General features: G+C 36.1%; 1 protein-coding gene across 2 annotated transcripts in view; it reads right to left on the reverse strand.

The window, feature by feature from the left end:
• tanc1b (tetratricopeptide repeat, ankyrin repeat and coiled-coil containing 1b) overlaps positions 1 to 27,344 on the reverse strand; it is a 188,569-nt gene that overhangs the window by 7,601 nt on the left and 153,624 nt on the right. The window contains exons 14-23 of one of the 2 annotated variants that reach the window (XM_079618343.1): positions 23,175 to 23,283; positions 21,352 to 21,474; positions 17,914 to 18,150; positions 16,926 to 17,108; positions 14,481 to 14,559; positions 4,426 to 4,559; positions 4,213 to 4,336; positions 2,876 to 3,051; positions 1,901 to 2,033; positions 97 to 126 (exon numbers count right to left, since the gene is read on the reverse strand). In XM_079618343.1, coding sequence (XP_079474469.1) covers positions 97 to 126; positions 1,901 to 2,033; positions 2,876 to 3,051; positions 4,213 to 4,336; positions 4,426 to 4,559; positions 14,481 to 14,559; positions 16,926 to 17,108; positions 17,914 to 18,150; positions 21,352 to 21,474; positions 23,175 to 23,283 — 1,328 coding nt within the window. The remainder of the gene's footprint in view (positions 1 to 96; positions 127 to 1,900; positions 2,034 to 2,875; positions 3,052 to 4,212; positions 4,337 to 4,425; positions 4,560 to 14,480; positions 14,560 to 16,925; positions 17,109 to 17,913; positions 18,151 to 21,351; positions 21,475 to 23,174; positions 23,284 to 27,344) is intronic. The other variant, XM_079618344.1, reaches the window with a different exon arrangement.

Genomic DNA, 27,344 nt, shown 5'->3' on the forward strand with positions numbered 1-27,344 from the left:
AGAGAGAGAGGTGGTCCGTTACATCAAACCGCTCTTTAAAAACAGCTTAGGAGAAGAATGTAACTGGCGTGAAATAAAGTTACCTAAAGAGTGTACCTGTTCGATCATAAGGTGACGTTCTGTAGCCTGATGATGGTTTTAGTGAAAGCAGTTAAAAGAGAGAAGAATGAAAAACAGCAGAAAGAGACATGCAAAGAGAAAATACAGCATCATACATTCAGCTCAGTCACACCAGACGAGACCGCGAGTCTCACTTCCACACCAACACATGTTTCCACTGAAGAAAACTGGGCCACAAACACTGGCTTCAAAACTACATCATATAAATCCCAAGCTAAGGTTCATGAGGGAACTGCAGGGTGCTGATGGAAAGATAATAATTTAATAAACATATTTTTTTAAATAAAACACAAACAAATATTTACTATTTAATTTGTTTACCTGCATGTCATGTGACCATCATGAGATCAGAGAACTGTGAACATGATGTTAAATTACTGAAATATTATCTGATAAACTTAAAAGTAAATATTTTACATCAAAGGGGTTTGGCTGACAAAAAAAGTTTGTGAATCTCTGATGTAAAAAGCGCCTTTGACGGACACTACGGATCATGGGTTGCACCAATAAGGATTAAGATTAAATCTAGATTAAATAAAGTTTATATAATAATTATGTTGCACCAAACTTTAAACTTTGTTTAAAAATGAGCAGACTAGCATTTAAACCATCATGTTGTTCCTGGTTTTAATTCACATTTAAGATAGATTAACTTTGATCTTGTTGCTCCATTACTTTAAACTCTGAAAGTAAAACGCTGCATTATGTAACTCTCAGTTAGGGATTAACTTCAAATGTACAGGTCAGGAGGTTAAAAGGAAATGGAATTGTAACACCGTTGCGGTTTAATTACAAAAACGAATCAATCATGGCAGACAAAATTACTCAGATGAAGGTTTTAATCACAGATTAGAATTTTAATCCGTGATTTGTTAATCTGTGTTTAAAATTAAGTGTTGCAACATCTTGAATTAAAATAAATTCGAGATTAACAAATCCTTGATTAGCTCTAAATGTATAATCCTTATTGCTGCAACCCATTATTTTATATTTACTATATTATAATTCATTATATTTTATATACTATATTTTTAGTTTTAAGAATGCAAGGGCTTTAGATACTGCTTTGGATGCGACTAGCTTAACTTAACTGAACTTTAAATTATAAAATGTAAATGATAAAAAGCGTTTGACATTTGTGCTGGCTACTGTATACAGGCCACTAGGGCACCATACAGACTTTATCAAAGAATTTGCTGATTTTCTATCAGAGTTAGTACTGGTTGCAGATAAAGTACTAATTGTTGGTGATTTTAATATCCATATAATGAAAAAAGATGCATTGGGATTGGCATTTAAAGACAATATAAACTCTATTGGAGTTAGACAACACGTGTTAGGACTTACTCATTGTCATAATCATATTTTAGATCTATTATTGTCACATGGAATCAATGTTGATCCTGTTAAAATTCATGACATCTTATTTATTTATTAAATTAGCTCGTCAGTGGAAACACACACACACACACACACACACACACACACACACACACACACACACAAGGGTCTGTGATGCAAGAGCTTCAGGAGGAAAGATGTGATTGGCTAATAAATATCACATGATGATAGTGGCCTATTGACAAACGGTCCATTTCAGTGAATCAATTCAAAACTGTGACTCAATAAAAAGGTGCCTTGATTCTATTTGCTGTATTATACTTCTTTCAATTATGTCTATTATGACTGAAAAACATTTCAGTCATAATAGGCCATCACACTTTTTAATTTCAAAGCAAAATGTATCATCATCAGTGTCCAGTCGAAGTGCAGATCTCACCTAGTTTGGCTCCTTTCTTCAGTAAGGTCAGCACGACGGAGGTGTTTCTGCAGCCGATGGCTCGATCCAGCGGCCTCATGCCACTGTAGTCCACATGCTCGATCACAGCACCCTTCTCAACCAGATAATGAACCTGCAAAAACACACTTCAAATCATCAGTCAACCTGTGGCCATGATGCTGTGTTAGAATGACAGATTTTCATTACTTCAACACAAGTTTCATGAAAATTTGGGGTTAATCAGATCATTTTTAAAAAATAAATTAATACTTAAATCAGCAAGAATGCATTAAATTCAACAAAAGTGACGGTAAAAATCTATTTTAAATAAATGCTGTTCTTTTGAACTTTCTATTTTTCATTAAAAAAAGTATATAAAAATATAAAGCAGTACAACTGTATTCAGCATTGATAATAATAAATATCAGTATATTAGAATGATTTCTGAAGGATCATGTGACACTGAAGACTGTGAATAAAATATATTCACATAGAAAACAGTTATTTTAAATTGGAATAATATTTTTTACTGTAAATTTGATCAAATAAATGCAGCCTTGGTGAGCAGAAGAGACTTCTTTCAAAAACATAAAAAAAATCTCGCCAATCTAAACTTTTGAATGGTAGTTTATAAATAATGACCTTTTATTTTTACTAATTATGGCTATTTATTCCCCGATGTGCCTTTTTTTCTCACAATAGTCAAACCAATTGTTATCCATCAAAATAGATTTTAGTTTCACCAAACAGCACCACATTGTCAGATAACTTTACCTTCAAATCATATTGTAATTCTGCCTCCTGTTTATTACCAATTCAAAATCTACAGCAGAAAAACTCTTCTAACAAACCTGATTTCTTTCATAATCTGATGCATCAGTCCTGCGACTTCACACAACCGTATCTCACAAATAAAAAGAGCCCCGCGACCTCCATGAGCTTTAATCGCGGCTCTACAATCTGTTATTCACTTACAATGTCTGCGTCTCCGTAGAAGGCTGCCAGGTCCAGCGGTGTGCGTCCATTCTTGTCTGAGTGGTCGATAACTGCACCCTTTTCCACCAAAAACTGAACGACGTTCTTGTGTCCTTTTAAACATGCCCAGCTGAGGGGAGTTAACCCTTCCTTGTCCACCGACGCTAAAGAGGCTCCTGGGAAAAGCAGAGGATGTTCGTTTGACCTCTTGCTGGAAACTTGCCACTTTATCTCAATAAGTGACTTTCAAACAGCAGGTTTGCCCTTTTACTTAATTTTAAACATCGACACTGTTATTGAATGGATCTGAATCAAAATTGAACTGACTCAAGCTGAATAATGAGAATGTTGTGTCTTTATAGCTGAATTGAACTTGTTTCATAATTGATGAACTGCAGTTATTGAACTAAACAGAATCGACACTGAACTGACTCGAGCTGAATAATGACTATACTGTCTTTTTAGAAAATGTGAATTTGTGTCATTATTGAAGTTGGCTGGATTGATTCTGTTATTTTTAGGGCTGCTCCTGACTAATTATTGCTAATCGAATAGAAAATTCTTTAATTTCAGTCATATTATGATATTAATTTAATCACATATATTGGGGGTGGCATTGAAAAATGGTTTGAGTTTCAGGAAAAATTAAGAATATTATAGATAATACTTCTAAAATTGTTCTACATCGCAATCTCGATTCAAACACCCACGCAATCTTATTCCTAATACACGATTGGCCTGCGTCTATTAAACCTTTGGAAAAATCACACAGAAACATTCAGATCTGTGTTTGTCATCATGTCGTGTTTAGGTATGAAGCTTCTTCACAAACGAAGAGATTATAACGACAGCTTCAGTGATTACAAAAAAAGAAATTCAGTCACAATTTGAAGAAAACGGTTTGATCTGTGGTTTATAACAGAGAACTCAGATTGTTCACACCGGAACGAAAAAAGGTCGCAAAATGAAGTCTGAAGCTCAGTACTGTAATTACCACATGGTCTTAAAAAGTTTAGTCGACTGTTAGGGGGCAGCCCTAGTTATTCCTCTGTTTATTACTGTGAAGCTGCTGTATTGTATAAAGCACTATATAAAGAAAGCTTACTTGACTTTATGTTGCAAGGCAACTTAAAAGGCAACAATTGCAAAAGATTATGCAGATTTCCGTTTTAAGACTATTTCCGTTTGTTAAATAGTCTTAAAGAAATTTCTTTAATTTTTAAATGCACTGTATGTGTCAGTTTGTGTCTACTTGTGCTGCATCCAAATTGCCCATAAGGGATCTTAATAAAGCTTGACCTTGAAGAATTCACAGTGCATTTGCGCATGCCACTCACCTTTAGATAAGAGGAATTCGGCCGTGCTGAGATGCCCCTCACACGCGGCCACCATCAGCAGTGTGCGCCCCTGTTTGTCACTTACATTCACATCTGCCCCATGTTGCAGCAACAGATCTGCAATCTGCAAGATATACATTCATTAAAAAAAAAAATTCTGGAGAGGCACTCAAAGACATATGACTGCTGTTTGTGTGTCTGGCAGCGTCCCACCTGCCAGTGTCCCTGTCGAACTGCGCAGAACAGGGCACACGCTCCTCTCCTGTTCACCTGCTGAACCTGCGCCCCCCGCTCCAGCAGGAACTCACACACCTCCACCTTCCCCCGTCCTGCAGCCGCAGTCAGACCTGTGAAGAGCACGGGCATTCGTTATATCGGTAACTAAAAACAAAAACATTTTTATTTCTTGAAATAAAATAAAAATCGCTGAAATAAAAGCATTTAAAATTACGACATTTCTCACATTTTTCATTCTAAAATAACTAAAGCAATGAACTACAACATAATAAAAACTGTACTGAGATATTTTTAAAAACAAAACAAAAACACAAAATTACTAAAAATTTAAGTAAAATGAAAATATACAAATAAAATCGAATGAAAAAAAAAACCAATAGAACATCATCGATATTAAAATAACACTGGTAAACAGAAATGCAAAAAGTTACACACTATTTTAATTTATTATTAAATAAATAGTGGTGCGTATAATTTTATGTTATAGTTTTTGGGGGAAGTTCTATATAAATACATTAAATGGACTTTACAATCATTGATTTAATCATTTTCTAATACATTATTAAAATCAAATGTTAATGTATTAGTTAATGTATGTGAACTAACATGAACAAACAATGAAGAGCTGGATATGTATTAACTAACATTAACAAAGATTAATAAATACTGTATTGCTCATTGTTAGTTCATATTAGTTAATACATGAACTAATGTAATAGTTACTGTAATACTGTTAATGTAATAAATAAATAAAATAACATTTAATTTAATTATATATAATTATACATAAATAATAATATATGAATAAGTATAATATAATATAATATATAATATAAAAAAGTAGAATCTAGTAATTAACGTAGAATCTAGTAATTAAAATAATTCTAAGACAGCATGAACAGCATAATTGTATTTAGTTTATGGTTCCACGCTATATAATCTATATAATCTCTACTTGATGCATTAATATTCAATGTGCATGACAGGTGTGTGTTAATCTGCATTTTACAGTTCATCACATCAGGACTTATAGCACTGATTCCAGAACTGATGACAGTATTACAAAATAATAATTATTGTAATATTATAAGGTTAGTAAATGCTTCAGCCAGAGAATCTGAAGAGATCACTCATAGATGATTAATCAGAGCACAGTCTCTCTCCTCATAACGAACAGACTGTGTTCTGGAAGCTTCTCTCTGGCCAGAACATTCCTGTCGGGTCTGACCGGGTCGTCTAGGACACCAGGATAGATGATCACATGACTAACAGCTCTCTGCAGTTTGAGTGAGATTAAAGGACCGGGACTCTACACAGCCGGAGTGACAGCGTCCATTTGGAGAAGACGCCTGTGCCATTAGTGATGTCTTCAAGAACCACAACATCCATCCGTACCGAAGCGTGATGCTTTTATTCAGAAGCAGAAAGATGGAGTGATGCAAAGATACAGAGAAGGACGCATCATAAACTAACCCAGAACATGTCTTAAGGGCTTTATATTGCTCTGGTGTTTCAGGATCAAAATGAAAGTGTTACACCGTGTCCTAACTACACGCGACGCGCGATAAAATGCCTCTTTTCCATGTTAATCAGAGTTTTTGTCCTAAACAGCCGCGACGGCGATGACTCTAGTATTTTAGAAACGGTTTGTATATTTCTCAATATCTTCAACAGCTTCTGGTGCCGTATTCTTCAATTCATAACCTTAGGCATTCTACACAATATTTTTTTTCCATTCCTATAGTCAAAAAAGCAATAGGAAATAGAGCATTTATATTTAAGGCTCCTTCAGATTGGAATAACTTACCTTCAAACATTAGATCTTTAACATCACTATACATATTTAAAAATGATTTGTCTTCTTATTTTGATCTAAATTGTTCTTGTTTCAGATGCTGATATACCTGCATATAATTTACAAGTTTATATATATATATATTAGGGCTGTCCGTTAAACGCGTTATTAACGGCGTTAACGCAAACCCATGTTAACGGCGTCAATTTTTTTATCGCGAGATTAACGCCTAGCAAACTTTGTTGTTTTTTTTCACATGCTTTTGCAGCAACTAGTAACGTTATTAAAACTACAACGCCACACCGGATCGAGCTAGACCAGAAACAAAACAAAACAACAGCACGCCGCACACACTTGTTTGGGCTTGCGAGCCGCCAAAGAGTGGACGAGAAGCGCAGCGCCGAGCCGCGTCTAGGACAACGGAGCGCGTCTAGCACATCGGACGCGCACTTTCTCCGTTTATGGCCAGCAATAAAAACGCAGAATGGCGCCGCCGGTGTGTGTACACTCATAGAGAATAATGTGTTCGGATTTTAAATACGCGGCGCTGCGCTTCTCGTCCGGTGTGCGACTGCGACCCTCTTTAACGTTACGTTTTGAGTGGATGAATGATGAGCGCGAGACGCCGAAATGGATGCCAATACGATTCTGAATGGAAAGTTTACTTTTAAAAAGTTGCCAAATGAGTTAGTTGACAAGACCAAAGTGATCTGTGTGTTTTGTCGTTGTGAACTGAGCTATCATCGCGGCACGTCCAGTCTAAATAACACTTGATGGCCAAGCACACACACACACACACACCGCATGATGCGATCTCAGCACACTCGTCACTATCAGTAACGTTACCTCGTCAGTATTTCTGTCACCCTTTTATTGATGGACAGAGTTACATTGTGTGAGAGATTATTTGCTCCAAGTGAGAATGTCAGTGTGGAATTGAACAGTATATGCCAATCTTGTTTTCAATAAAAAACATTTGCACAAAGCAAGCCGATCCACTTTTCCATGTTGATAAGAGCATTCAAATGAGAAAAAATAATGGGACAAAAAGAAATCAAGAGACATTTAGAATAGATAAAAATGTGCGATTAATCGCGAGTTAACTATGACATTAATGCGATTAATCGCGATTAATATTTGAATCGTTTGACAGCCCTAATATATATATATATGCTTTTGTTGACAAGTATTTGTTCTTAGCCTATGTGTGGCTATTAAGTGGTTGTATTTACTTAAGTATTTACTTTTTTCTTACTGTGCTGATTGTGGTATTGTTTGTTTTATTATTTTATTGTAATGTGTTTTGATTTGTTCCTTGTTTTGTATGGTATTGTAAATTAGGACCCCCTCGAAAACGAGATGGTTCATCTCAAGGGGTTTATCCTATTCAATAAACTTATAATAATATTTCTGCAATAATATAATCTAATAAACAAACACTGATAAACAAAATAATATTTGAATATCAGTGCTCCAGCTTTGTAGCTGTAAAAGCAACAATGGATAATTCACCTCAGATCTTGAAATTAAACAAATGGAAACAAGAACGTTCAAACTGTGAACAAAAAAGTGTATTATTTGACAAAGATTGTTTTAGAAACTCAGCCTATGTATTTTTAATAATGTTTAAATAGTGTAATATTTGTGAATTTGATTATGTAGCTACTTATAAATTTTCTAGCGATTGCCGTGAAGATTACTCTCTGGTGCCGTGCGCTCGCCGCGAGACTCCGCCCACACGCTGTTCTGATTGGCTGTTGGTTTTGATTGATTTTTGATTGATTCTTATCGCATCGCGTCTGGTTAGGACACAGTGTTACTCTAACAGTATTCACACTGATCCCATCCAGCCGGGGGTAAATCAGTTGATCTGTCCATGTTTTCTGGTCATGGTGTTTCGGTCGTCTTTAACTCCAGTCGTGTTTCATCAGGCCTGCGAGCTCATATACTCGATTATTTGCTGCTCGAGAAACAAACCAGACAGAAAGAAGCCAGAAAGCTCTCTTTTTATATCCACAAATACCAACAACAAACAACAGTGAACTTTCACACGCATGTCACACGTGACTTGTCCAGGCCACGTGTGACTTCAAAAATCAACCGAAAACAATAAGAAATTACATTTTGCTTGAAGAAAATCAAGCCTATTTTCAGAACCATAATGCAATTTTACATTTTCATTACATTATTTTGATTACAGTTAAGCAGGGTTCACCGAAACCAAGCGGCATCAGTATGGACGTCCCACCTGGGACTGAGACACAGCATCTGCTACCCTGAGCTGTCCCACACAATCCCCCACAATGCAACTGTATAAACAGCGGGAATCTGCAGTCTGGATCACACACAGCATATCTGACACACATCAAAGGGCTCAAATCATGAGAAATCAAAATCTCTTTGATCTTACGTGATAAAAGAGTTCATTGTGCTGTGAAACACACTGACACTTTCACAACTCAAAAGTTCTTCCACATTAAAAAAGATGACAGAAATCTATCTATCTATCTATCTATCTATCTATCTATCTATCTATCTATCTATCTATCTATCTATCTATCTATCTATCTATACAACTACCCAGAACATATAGCAACCACTTTGAAATACTCTATCAATTAAACATGCCAACATTGCCCTAGCAAACACCCAAAACATAGCAGCTGCCTAGCAACAACCTAGAACATTTTAGCAAACACCTTGCAATGCCCTAGCAACCACTCAAATACTGTGACAACACCCTAGCATTCATTTAGCCCCCTAGATAGTGCAACTTCTGATGACAACACTGCAAATTCTCATTGACATTTGCTCACACAGCAGAATCCACCCTGTGCTGTTAAATCTAACATTTAGTAGAGCTGCTCGATTATGGGAAAAAAAATCATAAATCACGATTATTTTGGTCAGTATTGAAATCACGATTATGTAACACGCTTATTTCACATGACTTTGGGAACGTGTTGCATTTATTAAAAAGACACCTTTCAACAATAAAAAAAAAAAAATCTAAATTTGAACATTTATTGTACCTTTTGAAATATTAAAATAAATAATATAACAGATAATACTTCAATAAGTATTTTAATAATTCCCGCAGGTCTACCACTTATAATGCGGGAAATTCCCCCGCAAACATTGATTCACTTTAGATTGTACGAGTAGCCTAAATTAATCCACAGAGATTATAAAATCAAATCAAGCGTCGAAACTACACTCTCGCGTTTAGTCTGGACATGACGGAATTGTCACTTGCACAAACGGCCAGCATTGCATCATAACCAAAGTTGATAATTTTCACTTCTTTTTAAGTCTTATCAGTTTAAACACAAGCTGAGAGAGGTTATTGCTTCGGGAGCGGCGAATGTGTGCGTGTCATTCAGAACACAAGACAATTGTACTATTGTACTATTTTGGTGATCGTTATTACTCGAACTTCAATTAATTGACTGTTCGCAAAGACCCGCCCCCCCTTAGTTACTGTCGCTATGTCCGACAAGCTACGCCGCTCTCACACACACACCATGTTCTCACGCAGTGAAAAATACATCACGGAGCAGAGAGGACACTGACAACACAGTGACAGACAGACCAGTTTACTTTTCGGTTACTTTTGATATTAAACATTAAAAAAAGTCTCACCTTTCAAATTCATTAAAAAAAAGAAATTTAAACAATAAATACCGCTTTGTGGCTCTTTAATGTGTCTGACATATCGCCGTGTCGCCTCAGTTAAAGCTGCTCATGAACCGATCATCTCTTCCTTCTAGTTCATTTATAGCATCAAATAAACATGAATGAAAATCAGAAGGAATGTTGTTTTAACCGCGGAAAGGCGTCAGTACACTCCGCTTCTCAAGTTCAAGTCCTCCCATGTTAATCCACTAACTCTCCTGACTGCTTTGTCGGACAAAATGGCAGATGGCGAAGTATGATTGGTCAGATCACCTGTCAATCAAGCTCCCTGCGGAGGGTCAATTGCACAGCCCTAACATTTAGTCTTTGAATTTTCATGAAAAATAACTAACATGATTATTGATATACATTTCTTGATATAAAATGCTGTGAAAACAGGTAAAACATGCGGTTCTTCAATTGATGCAGTAATGTGAAGAGATTCATACTCAATTGCTTTGTTATAAAGGAAATGCATCAAACGAGTCAAATGAGGACGACTCTCCGTCTATCATAATGTTTTCAGCATTAAGCAGGACTGCCATTTCAACAATGTAGAAACACAATTACTGTATGGCCTTGATAAACAGCAACACATAAACAAAAGCCCAGCAAACAAAAAAGTTCACACACATTTCAACAGGAGAAAACAGGAGTTATTCCTAAAGCCTTTTATAAAGCATCTGCTGAATCCAGAGCGCTCGATAGAGAACACAAGAGGAATGTGTGTCTGGAGGTCCGGCTTCAAGGAGGTCTGATAATGGAAGTGCCCTTCATCTGAGCTCTGTTTGTTAGTGGGATTGTGTGGAGACAGGTTTGATCCTGGTCTGAAGATTAAAGAACACAAGAGCACTCAGAAGAAATGAACATCTCTGCTCTTCTGGTGCTGAACAGCAGGTCGTATCAGTCTTGAGACTGTCTTAAAAAAATATATACATATATATTTTAAAGAAATTACTTCATATTATTTTGTGTATGAAAAAAGTGTTGACTACTGGTCTTTAAAAATATATATTTTATAGATATTACAGTCTCAAAAGAGCAATCTCTAATGCTAAATTGCTAAAAGATATTTATATAGGATTTAATTCATTTTCATGACTTTTACAAGCCTGGAAATGAATAATAAATTAATTTATTTATTCATTATTGTAAAATATAAGAAAATACATTTAATTTTCCCCCCAATGATTTTTCAGGCCTGCAAATAAAAAATTATACAAATAATAATACTAAAAAGTATACATAAAATAAACAAATAAATAATTTATATTTATCGTATATCTAGTTTTAATTTACATTTAATTGATTTAACTTAAAAATATATATATAAATAATTTAAAAATAATATATTAAAAAAACAGACACTACCTCAACTTCAGTGTTAATTTCAAACCCATGTTAAAGGGGTCATGACATGAGAAACCAAATTTGCCTTGATCTTTTGGTATATAAGAGGTCTTTGTACCATTAAAACATCCTGCAAGTTTCATAGCTTAAGACTTCCTCCCCATTATAAACGAATCATTTATTTAATCAAGCTCTAAATACAGCTCGTTCTGGATCCATGGTAAGAAGTGAAAAAAATCCCAATATGATGCTGGCTTTGCTAGAAAACTGTTGCTCAAAGATAAGTCCGTGCCGACTATTCTGGGCTCAACAACGACGACGCAAACTTACTTTTTATCACTGGCTAATATAAACACATTTGTATAAGAGAATCTTGAAAATATGTCGCCTGTCTAGGCCTATGTACATGTGATAGAAAATTAAAAATGTTGCCTTTATCAATGCTGCATCTTCAAAGATGGCCTGTCTGTGCATGCATTTTTGTCCGTGGTACACCCTATCATGTCATTGAAATTAGTTAAATAATGTTAAACTGTTAGCAAATTAAGCTATAGGATAATTATGCAACAATAATCCGTTTTCAAGTGTCTCGGGTTACAACTTTTTTATTAATTCAAAATAGTTTCACTTTCCATGTGGACACGGGCTGATCCAGTCTTCGTTGTTGTGGTCATGATTCATTTTCCTCTGATTCCGGCTCAAACATATAAGGTTTTATCATTGCATCACCCGCTAATAAACAGTTGCGCCGAATCCACAAATGTTGTGGCTGGGGGCGTTAATAATTGATGCATAGGCACTGACGTTAGCCAATCATAACAGTGGGCGTTAACACTGAACTCTTAAAGGGGAAACACCCCCAAAACAGACTGTTTGAATCAGAGGATGAGAAACAGGGTGGGAAAAGGTCATAAATCACTACATTTTAAAAGTTTTTTGTAAAAAAAACTATAGTAATACTATAATTGCACCTAAGGGAACATAATAATAAAATTAAAAAAAACATGTCATGACCCCTTTAAGTGAGAAAGTGTCTCAGGGTTTCAGAGGTGAACGGCTGTCTGAGGAAAGAGCTGCGATGCTTTAACACTCTTATCTGTTGAATCTCTGTTTGGGTTCAATGTCAATGTCCCTGAGTTTAAAAGTACTCCTGTAGTCTGTTGACTTCCTTAATGCACGCACGCACACACGCATCCTGCAACTTTCTATCTCATACTGTAACTAAAAAAACAACAAAAAAAATCTCACCAGTGAAAACAGAGCATTCACTGAAACTAAACTATAAAACGTATGCAACTTTCATGCACCAGACGGATTGATGAATTTCAACACGATCACCCACATTTGCATGTCACGTATGTATACCTTGAATGCAATGCAAGTCTCTTTTTAGATTAAAGCATCTGCCAAATGCATAAATATGAATATTAAAGACCGCAGCAAAAAATAAGACTTTTAATAAGGGTAAAAGAGAGGATGCAAAACACTTCAGTGACATCATGACACATCATGTTTTGAGCAAAACTTCCCAGTGACATTCTAAGTGGACCTCAGGAACAATAAAATTAAATAAAAATGCATTATAAAAGGCCATTAAAGTGACAGCGCTCATACACTCACAATACAGCGGTATCTCTTCCTTTACAGCGGCACATAAAGTCCCTGGAGTTCAGGCCACCGGATGCAGAGATGTGTAATGAATTAAGATGAATGTTCACGTCTGACCTCAATGGACTCATGACAGCAGCCACATCTCAAACACACAATCTACAGCAGACAAACCTTAAACATGCCTGAGCAATGTCTCAAATAATCATAATCAGGGTTTGAAATTATTATTAAAAGTTCATTTATTTCAGTAATTCAACTTAAAAGGTGAAACTAATATATTATATAGACTCATTACATGCAAAGTGAGATATTTCAAGCCTTTATTTGTTATAATTTTGATGATTATGGCTTACAGCTTATGAAAACCTTTTCACAATATTCTAATTTTGAATTTGGGGTTTTCCATAAAGGCTTGAAATATCTCACTTTGCATGTAATGAGTCTATATAATATATTAGTTTCACCTTTTAAGTTGAATTACTGAAATAAATGATCTTTTGCACGATATTAAAAATTTTCAATTTTTTTCCTGTTTAACAGAGAACTTACATGAAATGCGTAAATATTGGTTGTCACTGTATATATGCTAATAATATGTTTTAGTAAGATGATATTTAAATGCTTAGTTTTATGATCAAATATCTGTATAGTTTTAAAACATAATGCAATGCAATACAATACAATTACGACTAAAAGATGAACAAATAAACGTTCCTCAAAAGCCTGATGTATGGCACTTTTATTTTTTAAGAGTGTTGCTTTTAAATGCAGTTGACAGATAAAAGGGGATTATTGGAAAAAAAATATTGGTAATGGTGTCAGCTGGAGAAAATCACTGTTAAAATGTTGCTTATTGGTATTTGCCTCTGATTGCCTATTTAGTGTAACTCTAATAGCGATATACCAGATATTTACTGAAACAGCCATGACTACAGAACCATGAAACACATTGAAATGTGGTAAATTTGAACCACTGCATCCCAACAAATATACGTCTTGATATTTTCAGCCCTTTTTACTATATTATTTATATTATATATATATATATTAGGGCTTAACGATTAATCGAAATCCAAAATAAAAGTTTGTGTTTACATAATATATGTGTGTGTATTGTGTATAATTATTTTGTATATATAAATACACACACATGCATGTATATATTTAATAAATAAAAAAATTATATATAATAAATAGTTATATTTATATATAATATAAATCATATAAAAATATATATGCAGTATATAAATGCAAATATTTCTCAAATATATACATGCATGTGTGTGTATTTATATATACAAAATAATTATACACAATACACACATATATATTATGTAAACACAAACTTTTATTTTGGATTTCGATTAATCGCGATTAATCGTTACAGCCCTCATATATATAAAATACCTTAAAAAGGCCCATATAATAATAAAATGCTTTTTTTTTATTTTCTAGTCTTTTCTTGGTATTTTCTGACAAAACATCTACAGACACCTACGATCGACTGCAAGCTTCCCACTGACTGTAATTCTGACTCCTGTCCTGACGGTACAGAAATAAAGACATGGTGAGAGAAACAAGAGAGAAAAACTGAACGTACCTGTTTCTCCCCACAGTGTGTCATGGGTATCAATCTGCACCGCCAGTTCATTATTCAACATCAACAAGCCTTCCAGCACCTGCCAAAACACCATCTCACAATAAATCAAACGCAATACTGGAACAAAACAGCAAACGGAGACTCTGAAACGTCCCCAGTGGGCAGCATGCAAGACTTAGGGACTGAAATCAGGGTTTAGAAAGCGCATATGAGAGTAAAAATGGGCTTTTGTGAAGTTACTCTCCAGTGTCTGGAATTGTGTTTTTTAAAGTTTTGTTTAAATCAATATTTTGGAATTTTAAGTTACATTGCTAAAGTAACAATACTTTACTTCTTCTGTCATAAGAAATTAATGTGTAACAAAAATAATGCAAACTACAGTTTCATGGCTGGTTCCTTATTTTCTTCAATTTACACACTACTGGCAAGATTTGCAATACGTTAATTGGGGATCTTAACTGCAACCATGAAACTATCTGGGTTGAGCAATCTATCTGATGCTGGCACAATCTCAACACAAAATAAAACACACAAGAGCTTAAGGGTTAAAGGCTCAAACAGCTGGACATTAGAGACCGGTCTGTTGCTATGGATGATCTGCCATGTTCATCTGCATCCTCACATCATCTCACACACACACACACACACACACACACACACACACACACACACACACACACACACACACACACACACACACACACACACACACACACACACACACACACACACACACACACACACACACACACACACACACACACACACACACACACACACACACACACACACACACACACACACACACACACACACACAGTCAGTTCGACATTTATATAAGTGCATGCACATTAGTTGACAGGTGCACACAAATGCTTTCAAAGAGGTCCTATTATGCTTTTCTGCATATTTTTTCAATTTTCTTTAGTGTGCAATTTTGCGGTTTGTCTATGTGGGATAAAGTGTGGATAATTTATGATTGCTGTAACGAAATGCATTCAATAACTACTACTTTCAAATTACACAAATTCTTTTCTCACTTCGACACAACCTCGATGTACCGACAGGCCAATTTTCACATGCTTACAAACTCTTTTCAAAACTGTTATACTGAAGTTCAAAACCTAACATAATACAAAACTGAGTAAGACAGCAATTTGCTATATTGCTATAGTAATAATAACCCATTGCAATATATTCTAAATCTAAAAAATACTATCAAAACAAGACATAGCCGAACACCTATACAGGCATAAGTCTTTTAATTTCATTAGCATCTATACAAAAGGGGAAACATTGACCATGTGACATTGACTGCAGTTACTGAGTGTGATTCTTGTTTTGCTGCCCGTTGTTAGTGTTTTTAGGTCATTGTTTTATAAGTGACAGTGTGTTTGCTGGATAACAACATTTGTTAGTGTTATGGAAGAATGAGTAGACATGCAAGACGTGTTTTGATAGTTTTAGTGCATTTTAAATGTAAAATGAACTGCTGTGCCGAGCTGAAAGTTGGTTATGAGAAATGTGTGAAGGAGAGTTTTGAAAAAGTGACCCAAGTACTGTGAAATTGATCTTATTGATTGTTTAAAAAAAACTAAAAACTGTAGTATCATTGATTTGTCTGCACTGACACCATCAGATAGAGCTGCTTTTTGGCAGAATCGAATTTCTTTCATAATTGACGAATTTTGCAACATCATCACTGTTATTAAACTGAACTGAATCAACATTGAACCGACTTGAGCTGAATCACTAAACTATTGCCTTTTTAGAGATGCTTTACAGCAGAATTTGAATTTGTCTCATATTTGATGAAGTTATTTCCCTGTTTTTTAACTGTGCAGCTGCTTTGAAACAATCTGCATTGGATAAAGTGCTATAGAAAAGCTGACTTGACAAATGGTGAGATATTCATTAAGGCAACAATGCCCCTGTAATGAATTCCTCTGGCTTTTTTATATCCAACATTTGTGGTTGTTTTTGCAGACACTACTGTCAGATAGTTGAATGTTTAGATAATATAAAGTGTATAAAAATCAGCTCTGAAAACACTGATTGTGAAGAAAACACCCACAACAACTCCCAAACAGTGAATAAATCAAAATCTACTGCTATGGTTGACAACATCGAGTAATCAAAATGATACTGTATTCTAACAGATCATTTATTGTGTTATGAGATCTTCTGCATTATTTACAGCTGCTTTTTATTTTTTTATTTTATATGTACCAGCTGTAGTTGTTCAGTAGCAACTAGTGTAGTTGAGCATTTATTAATTATTTTCATTAAATAAATGACTCAAGTGAAGCATTTGACACAAAATGGGCGACACGCTGTGCATTTTTTAGTGGTTAGAAAAACAAATTGCCCTCATAAAAGGCAGAAATGCATCTTATTAGAAAAGTTTTGCCATTGGCACGTGTGTGTGTGTGTGTGTGTGCTCACATGAATGTGTCCCATACTGCAGGCCGCTATGAGCCCCTGCTGCAGGGCTTTGTTCTTCAGGCTCAGGTCATGTTGACCCTCACTGCTCCAGCTCAGCTCCAGCAGACACTCGATGACCTCTGAATGACCCCGCAGGGCTGCATGCACCAGCGCACACTGGCCACTCTTGTCCACGTGGTCCACCTGACCACAAACCACATGTGTAAATTAATCAATATGCTTGTAACATAAATGAATATATATGCATCTCACAGAAAAGTCTCAGGTTAGCGGTATCGATTAAGAGTCAAGAGAGAAATCAAAAACATATATATTTTTCTTTTTTGTATTTCACATCTTCTCTAGCTCTAGCTTGCTTCCTAATCTAGTTCTCTAATAAATCTTCCATTGTATTTTAGATTTTTTTTTGCCTCTTTGGCATGTTGTTTTTTAACTCGCTTTGGATAAAAACATCTTCTAAATTCATAAATGCAAAGTGAACCCTGTTTACTTAATACACGGTTCTGCTGTTATTGGGAATGTTTTATTTGTGCATATTATTTACAATGGCAAATTTACCAATTCAACTAATCGAACGTGAATGTGTGTGTATTTATACATAATAATTATACACAGTACACACACATATATTATGCAAACACAAACTTTTATTTTGGATGTGATTAATCGCGATTAATCTTTTGACAGCCCTAATATATATATATATATATATATATATATATATATATATATATATATATATATATATAAAGGAGGTTGAAAGTAATGTTTTTTTGTGAAAAAAAGTAACTATGTTATGGAGAAGATCATTCAGCTAATTTATGAAAGTGAAAAGTAACTTGCATAACTCAAATATTAATAACTACATATACAAAGTGAAGCATTTCTTTACTCATTACATCAGAAAAGTAATCTAATTATGTAATGCACATAGATTGTAATGTGTTTCCCCTAACACTGAAAATAAATATATATATCTATACTCTACCTTGGCTCCTCTCTTACAGAGAAGACTGACCAGCCCCAGATGACCAGCGGCCGCGGAGTAACACAAAGAGCTCATGCCGTTCTCTGAAACCACGTCCACGTTTGCGCCGAACTCCAGCAGCAGCGCGCCCATCTCCTGATGACCCAGGTGGGCCTGGACACAGAGGACCGGGGCGTTGTTCAACACCTCCGTACGGTAGTTGACATTCGCTCCACCCAGCATCAGCAGACGGCTCACCTAGAGACAGATACGAGACCGTTTAGAGACTGACAAATGATGTATGAGAGCTCAGATTGTGTTTATTATGAAGACTGCAAGACATCATTTAGTTTTCTTTCAGACTCTTCAACCAAATCCCTAAAATCGACTTTGATTTTCAGTCGTTCGGAGCTGTCGGTTGTCATTTATCTTCAGCCAGCCCTCATATTGTGTCTTTCTTTGTAAAACAATCCCTCATCCTGTGTTTAAAGTTCACTATGAACAAACTGCTGATTGGTAAAGCATGCTGATCACAATTCACAGACTCATTAAGAGCTCCAGCGCGAGGCGGCACATTGTGTCCCAGTCATTAATCAGCCTGGATTCTGCTTTTGATAAGCGTATGAATAACAAACGTTTAATCAGCAGCGGCTGCGCGGCCCCAGAGGCTTGAGAACGCCTGGAAATGAAATTTGTTTTATTTAGCAAAACCACATGAGAATGTTTAGACTCCACCTTGAGGAATAGAGAGAGATGGAGAAGAAGAGGCGAAAGATAAATATAAAATACAGCTGCACGCAGCAATTATACAGGGGCCAAACTCGACTAACATTCACTGAGAGAAATGTAAAGAATTCAAGGACGACTCATTTACATTGAGAGGAGAAGAAAAACATACAATACATTTTACAGTTTGGTACAAGCGAGTTAGCAGGAACTGAAAACACCATATTTAATCAACTTGCAATGAAAGAGTTGAATGGTTATGAGAAAAAGAAAATAAAAAAATCCACATAAGTAAATACATAAGTAAAATTTTAACAGATGGTGGCGCGATTTACTGTGATAAATAAAATGCAGCATATTATAATATATAGCATTCAAAATTTAAAATGTTAGCATTTTTTATGACTTTTAAGCACATTTCCCCCAGAAATCATTCTCATAACACCACAAATATAACCATGTACAGTATAATATATATATTATATATATATAGCATTTATATATATAATAGTATTTGTTGCATTGTCATGAATTTATGGTGTATTATAGTAATTATTCATTAAAAACTCAAAAATAAAACATATTATTGCATTATTATAATTCTGATTTAAAGGGTAAAGTGCTTTTTTTATCATGAAAATGTCACAATGCAAATTTTAATGGACCTAAAACCAGAGGCTAGAGAAAGTTCATTGCATCTGTCATTGTGAGCAATGTGTGCTTGCAGTCTATAGTGTCCAAAAGAAGACGCATTGGGAGGAAGAACCGTAAGGACGAGGACATATAAGATGAGGATGAAAATAAAATCACTTTTGCTTTAAGCTAAAATCCATCATTCCTGCTGATAATTGCTCTGGAGTCTCAGTGCAGCGGCCATCCTCTATTACACACAGTCCAGCTCAGAGGAATCATCTGGATGACTTTACTTTAAATGACCTAAAACTAAAATGGTTTGGTAATTACTTAAAATGTCAAGTGTTCTTTCCTACATTTATCGGTTCTCTTTTTATAATCTTCGCATCAAACCGATGGACTGAAGACATGTGACATTAATCTGACAGGATGTCAATGTTTGATCAATACAGACAATCACAAGATTGTTTTGCATTACAGCAATGGGAAATTGTATTCAATTATCTCAATGTCAGTCGAAACTTTCTACTATCAAACTCAGTGTGTTAAGAAGAGCTCATCAGTGCTTGGGTCAGTTCCTGTTTGTCAAATACAGTTGCTAAAAATTCATTTACATACACACATCTATTATATAAACACATTATTGAATAAATGAAGTGACATGCCTGAACTATATCTGAACGCTGGACTTCAGCAGCAGTTATAATGATCATGTCTCATTACAAATGTTTGCATAAGGAGCTTTAACAGGGAAGATGAGTAGGGGGTCAAAGGTCAGAGGCAAACACTGCATTCTAATTGGCTCTCTTTGAGTATTATGTGTAGATACAGTTACACATCAACACCAGGTATTATATGAAGACCACAACAACAAACAGTCTAAATGCATTTAAAGGTACTACACTATGTAAAAAAAAGAGTCAATATATAGTTTATGTCACTCGCCAGTGTGTGTCTCATAATATCCGTTAATAGAGAAAAGTTGCTCCGGTTGCTTTGACGTGTGTCTGGTGTGAGAGGTCAGAGGTTAGTTGAGTGTGTCTCTGTGTGTGTGTCTGGTGTGAGAGGTCAGAGGTTAGTTGAGTGTGTGTGTGTGTGTGTGTTGTGAGAGGTCAGAGGTTAGTTGAGTGTGTGTGTGTGTGTGTCTCTGGTGTGAGAGGTCAGAGGTTAGTTGAGTGTGTGTGTGTGTGTGTGTGTGTGTGTGTTGTGAGAGGTCAGAGGTTAGTTGAGTGTGTGTGTGTGTGTGTGTGTGTGAGTGTGTGTGTGAGTGTGTGGTCAGAGGTTAGTTGTCAAAACGAGCGGGAACTGTTGACATGGAGCAGCTAAATCTCCAACCTCCACAGAGTCACCCGTTTTAAACAAACGCCGAGCAGAGGAGAGTCTGCTGGAGAAAAGAGAACGAGACAGAGCTCGTAATAAAACAAGAATCAACATTGGCGTGGCTTTTTGGAGATGGTGAGAACTGAGGGATTTGAAATGGTGTAAAAGTGACGCGGAAATGATGGTGTTTTATTGCTCTACAGTTGATATCGGTATTTTATTGAACAGATAAATTGTCATATGTTGCTCTATAACAGAAATCAACATCTAAATTGTTTATCCCAGGTTTCACAGACAAAGTTTAAGTCTAGTCCCAGACTAAAATGCATGTTTGAGCTGTTTTAACTGAAAGCAACTTGCTGAGAGCAACAAGAAACTTGCATTTTGTTTCAAGATGCTCATCAGTATTGTTACATAACAGTATTTTTTCCTAAGGCACACTTATAAAAGCTACCTAATTAAACTAAAGCCTGATCCTGGCTTAATCTCAGCCCTGTCTGTGAAACCAGGCCTAAATCTCTTAAACCCAGTAGTGAATGTTTTATGAGCAGTAGAATAATCATATTCATCCTCACAGTCACGCAGAGCCGAAGCACAACCGAAACAACGTTCTTCCAAAAAATACATGGTTTAGTTTTTTAACCGATAGAGGGCCAAAATGTTAGATAGTGTACCTTAAAAAAAGTCTCTTTATGAAAGAAAATTCTGAAACTTGAGTGGAGAAAATTAATGGGCAAAAAAAATCTGTAACCAAGAGCGCTGAAACCAGTGTGTGCTGACCTTGACATTGGGTGTGTAGAGGTTCCTAAGAGAGGCCAAAGCAGCGGACAGACCATCAGTGCTGCAGCTGATCCATAAGGCCTGAAGAACACTGGACGACACACCGGTCTTCTTACTCAGACCCTTCAAAGGAACACACACACATCATAAATATTATATATAATATTATATAATAAATATTTGAATGATACATTAATATGTATTAATATTATAGTTAACATTATAGAGGATATTATTCTGTAAAGGTGAAGTTTGTTCTGCAAATGTTACATTATAGAGTCTTAAGAGATGAATAACAGACAGAGAGGCTGACAGATAGATAGATAGATAGATAGATAGATAGATAGATAGATAGATAGATAGATAGATAGATAGATAGATAGATAGATAGAATGATCGATTGAACGATAGATAGAATGATAGATAGATTGAACGATAGATAGATAGAACGATAGATTGATTGAACAATAGATAGATTGAACGATAGATAGAACGACAGATCGATTGAACGATAGATAGAACGATAGATAGATTGAACGATAGATAGATTGAACGATAGATAGATTGAACGATAGATCGATTGAACGATAGATAGATTGAACGATAGATAGAACGATAGATAGATTGAACGATAGATAGATAGAACGATAGATAGATAGAACGATAGATCGATTGAACGATAGATCGATTGAACGATAGAGAGATTGAACGATAGATAGATTGAACGATAGAACGATAGATCGATTGAACGATAGATAGATTGAACGATAGATAGATAGATAGAATGATAGATAGATTGAATGATAGATAGAACGATAGATCGATTGAACAATAGATAGATTGAACGATAGATAGATAGATAGATAGAACGACAGATCGATTGAACGATAGATAGAACGATAGATAGATTGAACGATAGATAGATTGAACGATAGATAGATAGAACGATAGATCGATTGAACGATAGATAGATTGAACGATAGATAGAACGATAGATAGATTGAACGATAGATAGATTGAACGATAGATAGATTGAACGATAGATAGATAGAACGATAGATCGATTGAACGATAGATAGAACGATAGAGAGATTGAACGATAGAGAGATTGAACGATAGAACGATAGATCGATTGAACGATAGATAGATTGAACGATAGATAGAACGATAGACAGATAGATAGAATGATAGATAGATTGAATGATAGATAGAACGATAGATCGATTGAACAATAGATAGATTGAACGATAGATAGATAGATAGATAGAACGACAGATCGATTGAACGATAGATAGAACGATAGATAGATTGAACGATAGATAGATTGAACGATAGATAGATAGAACGATAGATCGATTGAACGATAGATCGATTGAACGATAGATAGATTGAACGATAGATAGATAGAACGATAGATCGATTGAACGATAGATAGAACGATAGATAGATTGAACGATAGATAGATTGAACGATAGATAGATAGAACGATAGATCGATTGAACGATAGATAGAACGATAGATAGATTGAACGATAGATCGATTGAACGATAGATAGATTGAACGATAGATAGATAGATAGATAGATAGATAGATAGATTGAACGATAGATCGATTGAACAATAGATAGACAGATAGATAGATAGATAGATAGATAGATAGATAGATAGATAGATAGATAGATAGATAGATAGATAGATAGATAGATAGATAGATAGATAGATAGATAGACAGGCTGACAGATAGATAGATAGATAGATATATAGAACGATAGAACGATAGATAGATAGATAGATAGATAGATAGATAGATAGATAGATAGATACCTTGAAGATGTGTGCTTTCAGGATGTGGTGGCCCAGCTCCATAGTCTGCTGTCTGTTTAACTTCCCCTCCTGCCTCGACAACATGAAGGCCATCAGTGCATGTCCACTCCTGCAGAGAAACACACGCTGTGTGAACGCCTGTCCCACAACACACACATTTATGACGGAATAAGATGAGGAGTAGCACTGAGAGACAGAACCAGCTGGCAAAAAACACTCGTGTCTGCCCAAAAACACAAACACAATATAATCCTGCTTTTATTTCCAGCTCACTCTTGCTATTTATTACACAGTATTTTCCTAAGTTTAATCAAAACACTTATTCTCATTCATGTCCTTGATGTGAGCAAAAGGGTGAAGGAGGAATTTGAAAATGCCTGTAAGCTTTTTAAACATGAGACTCTTAACATAATTTTGTAGAGATGTGGTTTTTAACATCAAGTTCTTGACTGCCCAATGTGAAGACCATTTAGATTACAATTTAATAAAAAAAAAAAATATCTGTTTAATGTTAAGATGTTAAGTGGACGCCACTGGCCGATTAAATATGCAGTGCTTTGAGGTCATGTGCCAATAACGTTGTTTAGTTCACTAACTGTGTGCATACAAGAACATTTTCACGTCAGCTTCTGCCTTTATAAAATCAGATCCCCCCCCACGTTTTAATGAAGGATCAATTCCATGTCATTTCGGGTCAAATCTTTTAATCTCTGAGATCAAACGAGGTTCTTGTGAGGTAAATCTTTGGTTAAAAGCTCTGTATTTGATGCAAGGCTCTGTGTTGGCATGCGTTGGGTCGGTCTGGAACGCAGGAGAATGGTGGAATAGTGTTCCCCAGCTCTCACTGGTGTTAATTAACCCAGCTTCATTAAAAGGCCACGCATGAATGCAGCTGGCTTTAATCAGCACTATATCTCCTCTACATTAAACTCATTCCGTCTCCTTTCTTTTCTCCCTCTTTAAGCGGCGGAATAACAAGGCAGAGTCGCAGGGAACTTTTTAGAAGTCCCTCTTTTTCAGAGCCAGCTTTTATAGCCCGGACCTGGAGAGGGTTCAGGAAGGCGAGTTATGAATAGGACACAGACGAGCCAATCAGAGCGCTCAGACACAAACTGCAATGAGAATAGGAGAGGTACAGAATCCCAATTAGTCTAAGATCACCACAGCTCATCAGCATCTGTACCAAACAAGTGACTATATATATATATATATATATATGTGTGTGTGTGAAGCGCTTTGAGTACCCAGAAAAGCGCTATATAAATGTAACAAATTATTATATATATATATATATTGAATGGTGGCACATGATTCAGAATTATTTTTAGCATCATTTTGATTAATTTTTTTTAAAATGACTACTTAGTTTTTGTTAAAGGATAATTCCGGTATTTAACACCTTGAGTCTATATTGGAGTTTGTTTTGGATGAACAAGAGTGGTGGACAACATTTTTTTGACAATGGTTCCTCTCTCGAGTTTTTGACTATAAAAGAATTGGCCATGGACCCATTTAACATTGGAGTCAATGGGCATGTCCGAAAATGTAATTAAAACAGCCAATAATATTAGTTTACAAAACTGTGCAACTCACCGAGTGATTAGTGGTGTTAGTTGATGTTCCAGAAACAAAAAGTGTTGCGAAATACAGTTTCTGTCGTGTTTTATTCGTCATTTTGTAAAATCCCATTGTTGAAAAAATAGTTCCACTATAGCAAAATAAACGGATTGGAATCATATATTGTGACGATATATTGTTTATAATCATCAACGAACACCACTAACCACTCGGTGAGTTTAACAGTTTTGAAAACGAACATTATTGGCTGTTTTAATGACATTTTCGGACATGCCCATTGACTCCAATGTTAAATGGGTCCATGGCCAATTCTTTTACAGTCAAAAACTCGAGAGAGGAACCATTGTCAAAAAAATGTTGTCCACCACTCTTGTTCATCCTAAACAAACTACAATATAGACTCAAGGTGTTAAATACCGGAATTATCCTTTAAGCTTTAATTTTATTTTGAGTTTTTTAGATATTGATTTATTTAAATTCATGAAGATGTTTTGGGTTTTAGTAACGTCTGACTATTATCAAAGCTTGACTAGTAATTTATTTCAAAGTAATTAAATAAGAGGAAACGGGATGTTGCACAGACATCTTAAATCAGCGCTGGCTTTCATCATCTCATCAAGGAGATCACGATATTGCATTAGCCGACTGTGAAGAAGACAGATCTGGAATCCCGCACACATACACAAGCACAATCTGCCTGTATCAATCAAGAAACTCCTGTTCTTATTTTAATGAAGTCAGTAAATTCAACGGTGTCTGGATCTTAACAGATGAAAGAGAACAACATCCTCAGCTAAATATCCGTTTAAACATACAATATAGTTCATACATCATAATGAATAGAGCTTGAGACTTTCATCTGAATTTATTGCAGGACTTAAGAGTGTTAAAGGTGCAGTGAGCGATTTCTGAGAAACGCTGTTAATAATTAAAATCACCAAAACAAACACGCCCCTACCAAAAGGATCACACCCCTATCTTGATAGCTCCGCCCCCATGTTTATGAACACGCTATGCAACACAGGAACCTCCCCCCTTATGAGTGGACACGCCCCCTTACTGCTGATTGGCTACACGTGTGTTTTAGTGCTCGGGCAGATTCACTTCACAGTTTCTCAGAAATCACCAAGCGGCAACCTCCCTGTCTCTCTCTTGAAACCAACACGGAAGTGAATTAAACGGCAATTCGTCGACTGGCCGCTTGAGGCTGGCTGCAGAAGGGAGTCAAATCTGTATCTCCCGCATGTTAAAATGCCCAACTTTACAGCAGAACAAAACATGTTTACAGCCTGGTTCTCTCTGTGGCTTTGGTCTATAAAGCTAACTTTGCCCTTCATAACAACTGTGAGGGGGGTGCATTTTTTTATAACTCGCCTGTGTAGTTGATTAATATTTAAAGTTCTGCAAAATTAAGGGTGTGTCCACTTTTGAGTGACAGGCGGATTCCCGCTGATGTAAATGCTAGGCGGTTAGCCGTCACTTCACTTCAGCAAATTCCAGCTGCTGAATTTGCCATCTCTGCCGTGTTTGTGCTTTTATTCGGGATTATTTCATATAATTTAATACACCCATTACCTCGCCCACGGCTTTAGATTCCGCCGTTTTTCGTCGAGTGTCGTTAGAGAGAACAGCCAGCGCTGTATTCCAGTCGTTCTCCTCTGTGAACATGCACTAATGGATGTGATGTCTGACAATTTCGTTGCTTTTTGGAGTTTTCAGATTTAAAAACGTCTATAGATATAAAGGCTACACTCGTTCTGCGGTGCCGTTGCTCTGGGACAGATAATAACATGCTTATGTACCGTCAGATAAAATCCTGTAGGTGTGTTTCTCCGTCCATGCAATAAATGCACATCCTTGAATGAGCACGTATTTCTAGCGCATTTACTTGAACTTCACTGGTAATATATCTATGTTTTGACCCATTTGAGAATTGAGATGCGGCCAAAATCAGAATTTAAAATGGACTGAATAATAAAGCTCTCTACGAACTTGACGAGCGATGCCGCGCTGACGGACCATAGACTGTAATAAAGAGTGACTGACATGTATGCACATAATCACGGTCACACACACTCTCAGAGTAGCCTAATATTGTAAAGTTACTGCATAATAAATTTTCAACAAGCAGAATAACTTAGCTGCACAGAATCGCAATACACAGTCTCACTTGTAGCTATGTCTTTTAACTATTACAATATTTCGAAGGGCAAAAACAGGACCTTTTAATTGCCATTCAGATTTTAATCATCAACTGTCAGTGTCACTTTAGCGCGAGCCCGTGTGCAGTCACAGACTTGGTACTGTGAGTAGCATATAGCATTAGCTCCCAAGCCTGCTAACTCCATAACGTCGCGCTAGGTGGGCGTGGTTTCAGATAGCCAGGCTCCTCAGCTCCGCCTCTTTGCCCATATTCTGTTATCCGGGAGTGACGAGCTGTGACGCGAGGCCAAGATGGTGACGGCCGGCTCCGCCCACTTTAGGCTTCAAAAATGCTCTTCAGAAACCTACGGGTGACGTCACGGACACTACGTCCATATTTTTTTACAGTCTATGGAAATCACTTACTGCACTTTTAACAGAGCTGTCAAA

Source organism: Phoxinus phoxinus (assembly GCF_949152265.1).
Source record: "Phoxinus phoxinus genome assembly, chromosome: 7".
Classification (NCBI taxonomy): domain Eukaryota; kingdom Metazoa; phylum Chordata; class Actinopteri; order Cypriniformes; family Leuciscidae; genus Phoxinus; species Phoxinus phoxinus.